Source organism: Carettochelys insculpta, chromosome 1, assembly GCF_033958435.1.
Source record: "Carettochelys insculpta isolate YL-2023 chromosome 1, ASM3395843v1, whole genome shotgun sequence".
NCBI classification, from domain to species: Eukaryota; Metazoa; Chordata; order Testudines; family Carettochelyidae; genus Carettochelys; species Carettochelys insculpta.
Genome location: NC_134137.1, coordinates 163092024 through 163107311, shown reverse-complemented (window position 1 = coordinate 163107311; position 15288 = coordinate 163092024). Strand labels below are relative to the sequence as shown.

General features: G+C 41.0%; 1 protein-coding gene across 11 annotated transcripts in view; it reads left to right on the top strand.

The window, feature by feature from the left end:
• The window catches only part of DMD (dystrophin), a 2199436-nt gene that overhangs the window by 812836 nt on the left and 1371312 nt on the right, over window positions 1-15288 (top strand). For all 11 annotated transcript variants that reach the window (XM_074994601.1, XM_074994607.1, XM_074994584.1 and 8 more), the window contains one exon: window positions 5158-5308. In XM_074994601.1, coding sequence (XP_074850702.1) covers window positions 5158-5308 — 151 coding nt within the window. The remainder of the gene's footprint in view (window positions 1-5157; window positions 5309-15288) is intronic.

Here is a 15288-nt window from a genome sequence, read left to right as displayed (position 1 = left end):
CCTTCCCTGGGTCTTGTGAGTGAGATGAGTGGGGGCCCAGTGGGGTACCTTTCTGCTTACGTTAACTGGGTTTCTGCATTATAAGATTATAGGCCTACTCCAGACCTTAGTATTTGAATAGGGGGTCTTCAGCACAAACGGTGGCCTGCCTCAGAAATTTTCACCCTACAAGTTGTCTTCTTTAGATGCTACCTCTGCTCTTTCTGCATTCTAATCTATTAAATTTCTATTAACCCTACAAAAATTTTTCTTTACTTCTGCAGTGATGTCATGGTATCTGCATGATGCTTAGTTGACTTGTTGTCTGAGTGCCTTCTATTGTTCGATCATTCTCTATGTCTGATCTATGATCACTGCCTATCTTGGCATTCATGTCTCCCATCAGGATCAGTATATCATGTCTGGGTGTCTTGTCAAGCCCTGACAGCAGTTATGTATAAAACTGTTCTTTCTCTTCTGCTGCTTCTGCATTAGTTGGAGCGTAGCACATTATGAGGTGACTCTCTGGAATCAGGATTCAAATCTGGCTGTAACCAGACACTCTGATACTGTCTCCTACTCTATCAGACTTCTGGCAGCTTCTTTAGACAACAGAAGAGCTACCCCGCTTCATGGATGTCCTCTTCTTCTCTTTTCCTGAATATCAAAAGGTCTCTCCTGACTTCTCCAATGGGAAACTGGGTCTAGGGGTCTCCCTTGGGATTTGCCAGCTCTCTCATTCCAGGGTGGGGAACTAGGTCCAGGGAGTTCTGGCACTATTATTTTGTGAGTGAAGCACTATTCTCAGTTCTCAACCACAAAAATAACAACCAGCTCTATTCAAAAGTCACAAATACTATATTTTAAGTCAATTGTTCCTTTTACTGCATCAGGATGTTTGCCTTCATTTTGGTACTTCATGAATTTTACTACTTTCTGTAATAAATGTCAAGATTTTAATAACATCACTGCACTTCAGAGAAGGTTCATGCTGAGAGAATGAACGAAGCTCAGCATTGAACTTGACAATATAAAACAATTAAATGGTCCTATAGCTAAAGATAACAGTTATTCCCCGTATATTACAGAATTGTGTGAAAAATAGGAATCAACATATGTGGTTTTGGGAAGAAGGGGGTTTGAAATAATGGAGTCATTTCAAAAGGGCCCCTGCTACCTGGGCGGTGTACCTTTCCAAATGCGCACGCTCAAAGTGTGCAGAGCTGCCATTATTCTAATGAGGCACTGCATATTCATGGAGTGTCTCATTTGCATCTGCAGAAGTGGCTCATTAGCATACCACCTCATTAGCATATCACCTCATTAGCATACCAGTATCCCAAAAGGAGGGGATAGTGTGGCCACAGCCCATGTATTATGTGCATGTATTTTAAAAACCATATTGCCATGCTTTTCTTCCTGTACTTCTATTTTCTTAAAGTGCTCTGTGATTTTTGTCTTGATTTAATCAAAATAAAAATAAATTAGAGAGGATTTCAAAAATGGGGGAGAGAAGATCATTTTAAAATTAAGAAACATGTTGGGACATTTATTCTTGAAGTCTTGTTTCAGTTGAAAGATATTCTTTGCAGTTTTAATATGAAGAGAAACCTGCAAAAAAGGCAGTATTCATATTTGTTATAGGCTATGTTAATCCAAGACCCAGTACTCATAGGATGTTTCCTTCCTGATATTAACTCACTCAATAATAAGGAGCTTAAATTGGAAAAGAAATAAGGTCTTCTAACCATGTGCTAACCACTCCATGTGATTCAGTTGTTGATCTGGTCTTCTTTTTATGGCTGATATAAATGTAGCACAACTACTATAATTTTACATATACTAAGGTAAGCCAGATACTTGTTACTGGATTAGCAGAGTGTACTGTTGTGATGACTCCTTCATATCTGTAAATTGGGCACTGAGTTATGTGGTCCATCATCTGTTCTGAGTGACCATCATTGCACACTGGAGAATCTTTAAGTGTTCTATTTGTGCTGCAAGTATGTGTGTGTTCCACTGTTTGTGCATATACTTTTATGTGTTGCTTCATGGGAAAGTGAAGCCAGGAATCTTCTGTCAGGTTGTTCACAAAGTGTTTATTTGTGACATCTTATACGTGCCATTTGGCTTTCCAAGCTTCAAACTGGTTGAAATTACACTGTTAAAGTTATGTGGTTGGATCCAAAAAGGCTTGCATAACTTCAGGTGTTGGTGTGCAATATTGTTATAATCCACATGGACAGGAAGATGTGGTGGAAAATGACACCCTTTGTGTGGACAACTCTGTTAACAGAGAAATCAGAACTAGTGGCATCAACCTGAAGACTGAAGATGGGTGAATGACCACCTGATTGTTAGAGTAACAGCTTGAGTCACCATAATAACCCTGTTCTGGGCCAAGGGTGGATGGATAAGAGAGAATGAACTGCAGATATGGTGGTCAATGAGAACCTGTGTAGAATACCTTGATGTAGCCTGGACTTGAGGGCTATAGAAGCATGAGTTAAAGATGAACCCCACCTGATGGGTTTGAGTAAGAGGTAGAAGGGTGTTCAGAAAGGTGAATAAAGAAGGTAAACAATAGAGTTAAATTCAGAGCTGTCCATTGGCCGCGCTGAGCTTGAGCCACCAACTCCTCCACAAGGTAAGGTGGTAATGGACAGAAAGGTCAGAATTTCGGTTTGGACAGCAGGACACCAGTTTGGTGTAGAGAAGTGGAGATAGTGTCCACTGAATTCAATGGAAGCTCTTCCTGGGGCTTTTGTTCTCTCTCTTTCAGCTTTAGGGAAGTACTAGCTGCTTAAAATTGAGCAATTACAGAAAAAAGGTTTTATTATGCATTTACCTGTTTTAATGAATAGCCTTTCAGAAAGATTTTCACTTACAGTATGTAGAAGCAATACACAAAATAAAGGACCGAGTGACCAGCTGAGAAACTCTAAAACAAATTTGGATTACTGCAGATGAACACAGAGAATTCTTAAAAATAGCTGGTCAAAATGATGATGTTTTTTCTGTTGACACTTCCATATTCAAATAAACTTCTTGCTTTTGAGACTTGCTATGTATATAGTGGGTATTTATGTTAAAACTGTATATATAAATTTTCACCATGCAGAGTGGTTACTGTAAGAAGTCAATATTTGCTAATCATTACAACACAGTGGAACCTATGATTACTCTTGCCATTTCACGAAGAATATGTGTAGAGTAATGTTTGGATGTTTTTAAGTTGCCAATAACTTCTGTAAATATTCCCAAAAAAATTATTTTAAGTAAAGTTCATGCAATGGTAAATTAAACCTTTTGGCTGCATCTACACAGTATGCATCTACATACTGCCTGCAGTATGATGTAAAGAAGATTGCCCTGCCAACAGAAAAACAAACCTTGTAGACATGGTTCTGTCAGTGAAAACCCCCTGTGTTGGCAGCCCCTTATGCCTGATTTTTTTCCAGGCATAAGAGGCTGCTGACAAAGGGGATTTCACCAGCAAAACCACATCTACACGGCTTGTTTTCTGCCAGCAGCAGCCCCTGCTGGCAGGGTGATCTCACATGACTATGCAAATTATTCCTGTGAATATTCAAATGAGTGGGCATTTGCATTTTCAGGACCACTCTTTTGCATCATGCTGCCGGCAGCATGGCTCCATGTAGACACTGCCTTTGTGAAATAGAAAAGTCTGCCATATTAGATGAAGTTGTGCTTGATGATTTGGAACAAATTATGATTATACTAGCAAAAAAAGTAACTACAGTGATGCAGAGAATAAAAAAAATTCAAAATTTGTCTGTCTTCTAATCAGAAAAATGCAAAAAAAATCAATTTTCTGCAAAGAAAAATTCAAAATAAGTCTGCTAGAAACATTTTGTTTAGTTTTGATTTTAAATTTTAAAATGTATATTTAAAGTTGTTTAAAAAATGAAATGTTTTATTTCAAAAATATTGAACAGATTATGTGAGGAACTTTTTCACCTTGACTTTTTGTAACTTATTAAATTTCAGTAGAATAAATATGATTTTTACTAAATTACTTCTCAGTCAAAAAGCTTAGGTGAAATCTAAATGTTTCCACATAAGAAATGAAATATTTCATTTTTTCTCTGGAAGATCTGAATTGAAGCCCATCAGTTTCTCCAAATGAATCAGACTATTTCATTGAACCTTAAGCTGCTACGCCTCTCCCCACACCCACTCACAGGCTGTCCCTGTTCCTCATGTGAGATTCATACTATCTGGTGAGTCTAGATAACAGAGTAGAATGGAAGCATGAGGCAACTTAACTACCAATCCCACTGATTTATTATTTCCCAGTGGGAGTTCTGCTTCTAGGGCCTACATTCTAGGTCTACGTTCCACCCTTCCCCAAGGCCTCCACTCACCAAATCACTGTGGCTAGTAAGTGCTGATCATCCTGTTTTTTCCATGGGTGCTTGCGCCCCAGAGCTCCGACAGCCTCTGTGCCTATGCCTTATCCCATGAGCTACCGTGGCAGCTAACCTAAGCTGAAGCAAAATATTTCAACCCTTTTTGCATAGAAACTCTTTGGGTATGGTCCTTTAAAAATGAAAAGGAATTAAAAAAAAGAAAGAAAACAAGGAAGGTGTTTTTTGACTTTGTTCCCTGTGAGGATTCCTACTCTCTGAAAAAAAAATTAAAATATTGGAATTTCTTTAGGGTGGAAACATATACTTTTTGAAACATGCTCTTACTAGTAACACTGAGCTAGGGTGCCAGAAATAGACAGTGTCCAGTTCATTATGTGAAATATTACATATTGGTTCAAATCAGACTGATCAGGCTCCATCACGTCAGTGCTACTGAATGTGTGTAAGTACTTTGTTGCAGAAATGGATGGTGACCTCTGCTTCTATTCTTTTGAAGAGCAAAAAAATTGCACCCATTTTGCAGTCTCAGCAAAAGGAATGGGCTCAGAAAACAAACTGCCATCTGAGCTAAATCTATAGCCTTACTGGTTAGTGGTTTAAACCCACTAGTAGGACAAAGTGGGTAAACCTACCTTGCTATAGCAGGACTGCCTTGTGAGCACTTTCTGATACAAGTGTTAAATGAACTTCTAAAAAAAAACGAAAGAAAGGACTGCGTGGCTAAGCAAACATTTCTGCTTACTGGTTTCTTATATATACACATGTAAATTTTCCTTGTTTTTAGTTTGCATAAAATTCTCATGGATCTTCAGAATCAGCAACTAGCACAGTTATCTGACTGGCTAACAAAAACAGAGGAAAGGACAAAGAAAATTGAGTCACAACCTCTGGGCCCTGATCTAGAAGACTTGAAACATCAAGTAGAAGAGCACAAGGTAAGCTACTGTACATTTATACATTACCACTGAAGTCAAAATATTGTTAAGGAGGAATGTATCTCAATGAACATTTCACATTGTAAAGCACTAAAATTAGTATTAGAACAGAGTAGTGCAGAATATTGCCTTTATAGAAGTTTAAGCTTTTCACAATGAGCAAGTATTTGTACTGAGACTGCATAGCAATTCAGAATTTTTTAATAAGAGTGGGATTTTCTTTATTCTTTCTCATATTCATAATTTACTAGACTAGAAAGTCTCATTGGATATCAAGAAAATAGGCAGTTGTAATATCCTTTTTTATTACAAAGCATAATAAGAACATTCAGATTTTATTGCTCCTATGTTTTCTTCCTTTTGTCATCTTGTGCTTTTTTTCTTGCATTCTGTAGCAGCAACAAGGCATGATTTAGCTGTTATAACTGGGATTCCAAAACAAAATAGCAGCAGTGAGACTCTGTGTATGTTGCTCCTGAGCACCATACAGTAATCAAAGGATAGTCTCTAGCTTTGTAATGAAAGAGAGATTTTTGAAAAGTGTATTTAATTATGAAAAATAATGAATCAGCACTTGGGAGGGTGACTATTTGAACAAGGATACAGTAAACCCCCAATAAGTGCAATTTAGATTTGCACTGAACTTGTGTTAATGCGAGTTAAGTGCAAATTGAAAGGAGCGCAGGTCCCTGCTCCAGCCCCTGGCTCCCACAGCTGGGAGAAGCGAGGGAGAAGCTGTTCTGTCATGGCTGTCTGCTTGCCCAGCTCCCACAGCTGGGGGAGCTGGGCAGGCAGACAGCCATTCAGGTACAGCTTCTCCCCTGCTTCCCCTGGTTCCTGCAAGTCCAGGGGAGCTGGAAGCCAAGCTGCGGCATGGTTCCCAGCTCCCTCCTCCCCCCTGACTTGTTTGAAATTTGAGTTTTGCAAGGATGTGCAGGAGTGCAACCTTCGCATAACTTGGGGGTCTACTGTATTTATATTCTGATGCTGAAGATTGTTTCATAGAATGGTATAAGTAAAGGTTGTTAACTGCATAAAGTAAACTAAGGAAGATAAATTCAGTATGGAAAATAAGGTAGAATTCTGGTAAAGCTGTGATTATCACTTTTAAAAGGAGTCTTAAGAACAGAGTTACACAAAGCAGCTGCATACTAACACCCTGCCAGGTAGCAGGTTTGCTCCCAATCCCAGCCAGCCAGCACACAAAGGGAAGCCACATTCACACAGACCATGTTCCAAACCCCAGCCAGAGAGAAAACACACCCAAACAGTTCTTCAGTCCCCACCAAACTCAGGCACCTCCCTCCCTCCCCGAGCCTTTTCCAGCGCAGCCTGCCCCACCCTCTTGCTATGTGGCTTCTACAGGGGGCCCTCTGTCCCAGGGAAAATGGGGAGCTCCTGCCCTGGTCACCAACTGTTCTGCTGCTCCCACCAGAGCAGAGGATTAAGCTGAAACAAATAAGTGTCTCTGTCCTCCTTGCCCTTGGCTGAGGTGCTGGGTTTCCCTTCCTACCTAGTAGACCAGCTGCAGGTAAGGTCACACCAGACTATCTGAAGGAATGCCTGACATAGAGAATGCTAGTGAAAAAGGGGTAGGTTTAGAAGTTGAAATACGAAAAGAACAAATTAAAATTTACTTAGAAAAATTAGATGTCTGCAAATCACCAGTGCCTGATGAAATGCATCCTAGAATCCTCAAAGAGCTGATAGAAGAGGTATCTGAGCCTTTAGCAATCATTTTTGGAAAATCATGGGAGACGGGAGAGATTCCAGAAGACTGGAAAAGGGCAAATATAGTACCCATTTATAAAAAGGGGAACAAGAATAACCCAGGAAACTACAGGCCAGTCAGCTTAACTTCTGTGCCAGGAAAGATAATGGAGCAGGTCATCAAAGAAATCATCTGCAAGCAATTGGAAGGTAGTAAGGTGATAGGGAACAGCCAGCATGGTTTTGTTAAAAACAGATCATGTCAAACCAATCTAATAGCTTTCATTGATAGAATAATGAGCCTTGTGGATAAGGGAGAAGCGGTGGATGTGGTATACCTAGACTTCAGTAAAGCATTTGACACGGTCTCACATAATATACTTATCAATAAACTACTCAAATACAACTTAGATGGGGCTACTATAAGGTGGGTGAACAACTGGCTGGATAACCGTACCCAGAGAGTAGTTACTAATGGCTTTCAATCCTGCTGGAAAAGTATAACTAGTGGGGTTCCGCAGGGGTCTGTTTTAGGACCGGTTCTGTTCAATATCTTCATTAACGATTTAGATATTGACATAGAAAGTACACTTATTAAGTTTGCAGATGATACTAAGCTGGGAGGGGTTGCAACTTCTTTGGAGGATAGGGTCATAATTCAAAAGGATCTGGATAAACTGGAGAAATGGGCTGAGGTAAACAGGATGAAGTTTAATAAGGACAAATGCAAAGTGCTCCACTTAGGAAGGAACAATCAGTGTCACACATACAGAATGGGAAAGGACTGCCTAGGAATGAGTACAGCAGAAAGGGATATAGGGGTTATAGTGGAACACAAGCTAAATCTGAGTCAACAGTGTGATGCTGTTGCAAAAAAAGCAAACATGATTCTAGGATGCATTAACAGGTGTGTTGTGAACAAGACACAAAAAGTCATTCTCCCGCTCTACTCTGCGCTGGTTAGGCCTCAGCTGGAATATTGTGTCCAGTTCTGGGCACCGCAGTTCAGGAAGGATGTGGAGAAATTGGAGAGGGTCCAGAGGAGAGCAACGAGAATGATCAAAGGTCTAGAGAACATGACCTATGAAGAAAGGCTGAAAGAACTGGTCTTGTTTAGTTTAGAAAAGAGAAGATTGAGGGGGGACATGATAGCAGTTTTCAGGTATCTAAAAGGGTGTCATAAGGCAGAGGGAGGGAACTTGTTCTTCCTTGCCTCTGAGGATAGAACAAGAGGCAATGGACTGAAATTGCAGCAGGGGAGGTTCAGGTTGGACATTAAGAAAAAGTTCCTAACTGTCAGGGTGATCAAACACTGGAAGGAATTGCCAAGGGAGGTGGTAGAATCTCCATCACTGGAGATATTTAAGAAGAGGTTAGATAGATGGCTTTCAGGGATGGTCTAGAAAGTGCTTGGTCCTGCCATGAAGGCAGGGGGCTGGACTCGATGGCCTTTTGAGGTCCCTTCCAGTCCTACTCTTCTATGATTCTATGATTCATATTCACCCGCATCAGCACATCACCCTAGGCAGCAGCCCTGGTCACTCAGGGCTAGAGCTGGCAGTGCCTGCATAGATACTATTTTTTTAATGAAAAGTTGTTGATGCAACTGTTAAAAGGGTTCTTCTTGGCAGGCTTATTGTACTTGTTAGTTACTTTTTTAAAAAAATTGTCACCGCTTGATGATTGGATGCTTTTGCCTGCAGCTGTGCTTTAGTAAATCAGAATACTGGCTTGCATAACTGTTAGTGAGGTGCTGAAAGTAATGAGCAACTAAGTGCTTCTGGAAATGGTAGTTGAGTAAAAAATACAATATTTTTCTTTTAAAAAGCTACTTGAGTAAAAGTCAAAGTGTCAAAAAAAATAGGCAACTTGCATAAAGTATAAATACCAGACAATGTATTCGCATAGTATACAAAGTATTTCTACTTAGTTACTACCCGCCCCTGTATGTGTTCCATTTTACTCCATAGTATTAGTATTGTGACATTTATGGGGAGGAACTGGGGAGTTCAAAAGACAGAAATGAGAAAATGGCATTAGATAGGTTGGGGAGCTGCAGTCAGAAGGATAGGTTAATGTGTTGGCTGGAATTAAGGAACCTCTTACTTTCTCTTGTGTGCTTCTTTCTCATCGTCTCCCTTTGATTTGTTCCTGCGCCCTTGTTTCCATCCACACCTAGACATATCCATTTTATTTTCTGTCTTTTGACTCAAACTCCATATCTCTGGCACCTTTCAATCCCCCTTCTCCGTGGCTGTGTCTACACTACCACCTTCCTTCGACGGAAGGATGGTAGTTAGGGTGTTGGGAGTTTACTAATGAAGTGCTGCTGTGCATAGGCAGCACTTCATCAAGCAAATTCCACCCCGTGGCAACTCCAAAGTTTTAAACTTTGATGTACCAGCATGCGTCTAGCTGCAGTGCACCCGCCGATGCTTCGACGTTCCCTTTCTTGAGGAGTAAGGGGACTTCGAAGTTGCCCCGGCACTTTAAAGTACCGGCGGGTGAGCCGTGGCTAGATGAGTGCCGGTACTTCGAAGCTTAAATCTTTGGAATTGCCACAGGGGGGAATTTGCTTAATGAAGTGCTGCCTATGCACAGCAGCACTTCATTAGTAAACTCCCAACACCCTACTTACAATCTTCCTTCAAAGGAAGGTAGTAGTATAGACAAGCCCTGTGTGTTGTGTCAAATATCCCTCATGCTTTTGAGACTACTTCAGTTTCTCTTCCTTGCCCCAGGTAGAGTGAGTGAACTCCAATCCTGAGAAGAGAAACTATTCAATAAAACTGACCAATTGTTATTTGGTACCAGGGAAAGCCATAGGATTTCTTACCAGCAGTCACCCATTCTTCCATTCTTAACTTAGGGTGGTAAGAGACTTTCAGCTGAAAAGTACAGAAAGTACAGTTTTTTCTATGTATTGTACCAAAGGCAAACTCTAAGGGGCTTTAGGGTCACAAAAAGGGATTATGTTGACAGACCTCTCATTAGCTTTGCCAAACTACTTTGGCATAATTTGTCTAAGAAATTGCAAAAATGCTATTTTTCATGTTAGGAATTTTGTCTACTGCTACAAGTAATCTTGGCTTTTGTGATAAATCCCTCATCAGTTCCTTAGTGGTTCTGTGCTTCTGGGCAGCTCCTTGTGTGCCTCAGAGACTCTCAGAGGCCCTTTTGTCGCTCAGGGTCTCTCTTTACTGAGCCGTTTTCATCACAGGCCATTCCTAATTGGAGGTGGAGTAGGTCCCTCTCCCCTGGTCTCAAACTGCTCTGGTTTTGCCCTAGTTGGGAATCCCTCCAAGGGAAATGTGGGGGGGAGGTCCAGTCCCACCTACTGCCCTGGACTCCGGCCCAGGGACCCTAAGGAAGGAGGGAGCTGGTGGGACTTTTGCCCCTGGCCCATGGCAGCGACGTTTCCCTGGGCCTCTTTACTCACCATTTCCCTCTATCTCCTCCACCCCACCCCACCCCTTCCTTGTTAGTGGTACTGCTCGGGTTGGGTCGGGTCGGGTCAGGTCGGGTCTGTTCTTTCTCAAACCTCCATCCTCTTTCTCTCGGCATCACTCTGCACACCCTCCCACTGTCTGGGGAAGCCTTTTATAGGAGCCTGAGGGCCTTAACTGGTCACCCATGCTTGATTACATCCTATTTCTGGCTGACTCTTGATGAGCCCCATCTGTGTATCCAGCCTACTTCGCCAGGACTGCACCATCTGTGAACTTAGGTGGGGAACAAGAAAGAGTTCATCCAGCACCCAAAGTGTTCCCCCTCCATCAGGCACTTGTCAGCTGCAGTCTGTGATCTCCCACACTTCATGCATTAAAAAAATTGACCTACCTAAGAGAAATCAAAATTTGTTAAATTGCCTAGAAAAGATATATATTTAAAATGTTGTGATTAAACAAAAATATACTTTTAAAATTATGTATACATTTCACTTTAAGTGTGCACAATTAAACTAGCTAAAATTTTCAGAACCTTAGTGTTTTGCTGGAGAATTGTGCAAAATTTTAATTATAAAAATTAAAGCTGCCACTCCCTGCATTTGCAGAACGCCCCTGCAAAGGAAGAGGTACATGGGGAACCTTTCTCCATGGTGAAATTTTTGTAAAGGTGGACCATGGAATTTTTTCACAATCTGGATATCTTCATGAGTGTCCCAGTGCATGTTTGGTAATGTTGACCTGTTACTTGGAAACTGACACATTTTGATACATGACAGTGTTTAGGTTTATTTTGTGTGCAATTCTGCCCTTTATAAAATAATCATACATTTCAACAGAAACAGGAATTGAAAAAAGTGTTAGTAAGAGATATTTTGACATTTTTTTAAACTAAGGAAGAAACTCAATTGAGAGAGTGGAGGAGGGAAGGCAAAGGGTAGGGAGGAGGGGAGGGAATTACTAACTATAAGTGCCCTGCCTGAGAGAGAGAGAGCAGAATCACATAATCTTTGAGGCTATTTCACCTTGCTCACAGTGCCCTTGCTGTTCTATGTATCTTAGATGCTGGTTACATTTTTCTCTTTATGGCATGTCTTAAGCAATGTCACATTGCTGTTTTCTGTAATACTGAAAGATTATTATCCTCCAGTGATATCCTCTCTGACACTATCCTCCGATGATCGGTTCTTTTGTGTCTTTCTTTCATGTCTGGCACCTGCTTCATTCTTAAATAAATTAAATATAAATCTGATCTGTTGCCATGTTTAATTCTCATTACCTCTAAGCATAGGAAGTTAGTTGATTGGATTTCAGTCTCTATAACTGATGCTTACATTGCTAAAATTGGGGGTACTCTCCTGTCAAATATGCCTGAATGATGTAGTCAGGGAGCTCACTGGACTTCTAGCGTCTGACATTCTAATTAAATCATTTGAGCCTACACACCCACTGACTAGAGGATCTAGATATAATTTTCAGAACCAGTCCTTTATCTGTTTTCATAAATAACAAGCAGTCCTCTAGCACCTTAAAGACTAACCAATTTAGTAGGTTGCCCAAATAGTGTTCATGGGTGAGACCCACTTTTGCAGTTTTTCCCCTTTTGTGGGTAAGATTCTGGTTTTCATGCCACTGAACAACAATTGTACACATGCTCATGCTCCTTCCACAAAAATTGTGTTGGTTTGTGTGGGTAAGAATAGCCCCATTTTTATCTTCTTTTGTTCCCATTCTTTTGATACATGGCACAATTATACATAGCAACTGTCAGGGAAACCACCGTATTCTTTGAAACATCTGTCATGTGCTGCCATAGGAAAGGCCAGTTTGTCCACTGCAGGCAGAGCTGCTTATTTGATTCTATAACAGTTTATTATTTTATTATGTTACTACTTGATTTAATTGCCATGGAATCAGTCTGCTAAGCACATTTCTAGTGACAAGAGTGGGAAGGTAGTTTGTTTGTGAAGGTCTGTCTGAATCTGCTTTTAGTGCTGCTGTATTACTTTATTATTTTTGTTATCCAAACATTTATCCATTTGCGCACCTGTCAGAGTCTGTAGCAGGGCCCAGGTGTATTTCACCAGTATTTTGATGCAAATATAAATGTTGAGAATAGGAAGGACTCCTGTTTTTTACTTGTACTGTAATTTGTTCCTCTGCAAGGCCAAAGCAGTGAGATCACTATGGTAAGTAAGGTAATATCATTTAATGGACCAACATCTTTTGATGAAAGCTACAAATTTGCAAAATAAACAGATTTCACAGGCGTCGCCATATTAGTCTTTTTGAGTAAAAACAAGCAGGGGTCCTGTGGCACCTTAAAGACTAGCATTTCTTTGGGCATAAATTTTCCTGGGCTGCAGTCCACTGCATCAGATGCAAGAAGTGGAAACTTCAGTTGGGCAGGATTTATACATATGCACAAAGATGGAAGTGTTACATTAATGTTCAGAGGACTTGTTCTAATGAGGGTCATTCAATTGGTGGAGGTGGCCCACTCCAAACTTTTGGTAAAAAGGTGAGAATATCAAAAAGGGTGAAAATACTTTGTGTAGTGAGCTAACCCTTCCCAGTCCCTGTTCAGGCCCAGTCTGATGGTGTCAAGTTTGCATATGAACTCTAGCTCTGAAGTTTCACTATTGCTACGTCTTCATGTGCGTCTTCTTCCAGAAGTGACGTGGTAATGAGCCATCCAGAAGATGCTAAAATTTTGGGGAAGAAGGGACTTCCGGAAGGAGGGTTTTCTTCTGGAAGATCCCCACAGGCCACACATCTGCACACATATTTTGGAGTCCAGAAGAGCTTCTTTCTGATTCTGAATCATGTGCCCATATGCTAATGAGGCATGGGAAATTTACATCCCTGCCTCATTAGCATCTTCCGGACAGCTCATTACCATGTGGCTTCCAGAAAAAGCAGCATGTGTAGAGATAGCCTTTGCATATGAAGTTTTTTTGTTCAAAGTTGCCAACTTTCTGGTCTTTTAGTGAGTGTCCAGGGTAACAGAAATGCACATCTACTCATTTTTGAATGTTACTATTTTTGATGTCCAAGTTGTGTCCCTTTATTCTCTTGCATAGAGACGGTTCAGTTAGTCCAATGTACATGGCAGAGGAGCATTGCTGGCACATGATGCCATGTATCATGTTAGTAGATGTGCAGATGAACAAGACCCTGATGGTATGGCTGATGTGGTTAGGTCCTGTGATGGCATCATGAGGGTAGATATGTGGACAGAGCTGGCAACAGCATTTGTTGCTGGTATTGGTTCCTGACTTCATGTTTATTTCAGGTGGGGCATAGTTGGTGGTTAGTATTTGTTTCAGGTGGGGATGTTATGTGTAAGCGAAGACTGTCTGAGCTAAATATACATCGTGACTGATGGTTAAGCATAGAGAATAGTAGAAGTTCCTTTAGATGGAGTGAGTAATAACAATTAGATTGTTAGTGCAGAGAGGACCTGGCTGTTGCTGCTGCCTAGCACGAAGCACCCCTGCACCATAATCCCTAAGGCTGCATCCCTGGGGAACAGGGTGTCATGGAAGGGACAGGGAGGGATGGTGGCAAAGAAGGGCAGGGTTTGAGATACAGAAACAGACTGGCCCTTGACAGCCTGGCTCATCAGTAGACCCAGGATGAATTGCACAACTGCTGTGGCTGGGAATGATGCATGGGCCTTGAATTTGGGACCTCTGATCTTGTCAAATTGGATAACTGGTCTGAAATCAACAAGATTTAATTTGGTAAAGCCAAGTGCAAAGTACTACACTGAGAGAGGCTAAATCAAAGGCTCAGTTCCGAAAAGGGAATAACTGGATAGGCTGGGGTGGCCAACCAGGTATCGACCAAGAGCCATGGACTGAGTGCAAAAGATCCATGTGGATAGAGTGCAAAGAGCCACATATATATATTTTTATCTATTGATTGATCAACTTTATAGTTATAAAATATAAATATATAAATATAAATTATATATTTATTTTATATAACAATCAATTCAGTATATAATATAATATAATATAATATAATATATATTCATTTTTATCTGTTTCTCAACAAATAAAAATAAATATATATGTGGCTCAATGCCATCTCCTTCCCCCAGAGCCAGACACCGCCAGCCCTGACTCTAACCCAATCCCCCTCCTCTCCTCCAGAATTAAGCACTCCAATTGCCCACTGTAATCCAATCCCCAACCCCTCCCAGAGAGCAGTCCCCCCATCTAAATGCCAATAACTCACCAGAGCCATCACCACCGCTGCTGCTACCGCACTTCTTCTGCCACGTGCTGGGGCAAATGTGCAGAGTGGCAGACAGTATGCGGCTCCGAGGAGCCGTATTTAATTAATCAAAGAGCTGCAGGTTGGCCACCCTGTAGTAGGCAGTAGCACTGCTAAAAGGGACCTAATATCATTCTGGGATACATTGTTAGGAGTGTCACATGTACACACAGTAGATAATTGTCCCAGCGCTACACACCACTGGTCAGGCTTTAGCTGGAACATTGTGTGGCGTTTTGGGTGCCATACTTTAAGAGGGAAGTGGACAAATGAGAGAAAGTTTTGAGGACAGTAACAAAAGTAACAAAATGGTTAGAAAACCTGACCTTACCAAAAAAAAAAATTGAAACAAAACCAGGCATGTTTGGTGTTGAGAAAAGGACTAAACCAGGAAGAGGGGACCTGATAATCTTCCAGTATAAGGGCTGTTATAAAGAGGACAGAAATCAATTGTTTTCCAGTCTGCTGAAGGTAGGACTAGATATTATGGGTGTAATCTGCAGCCAGGGAGATTTAGATTAGGTATTAGGAAAAAAAATT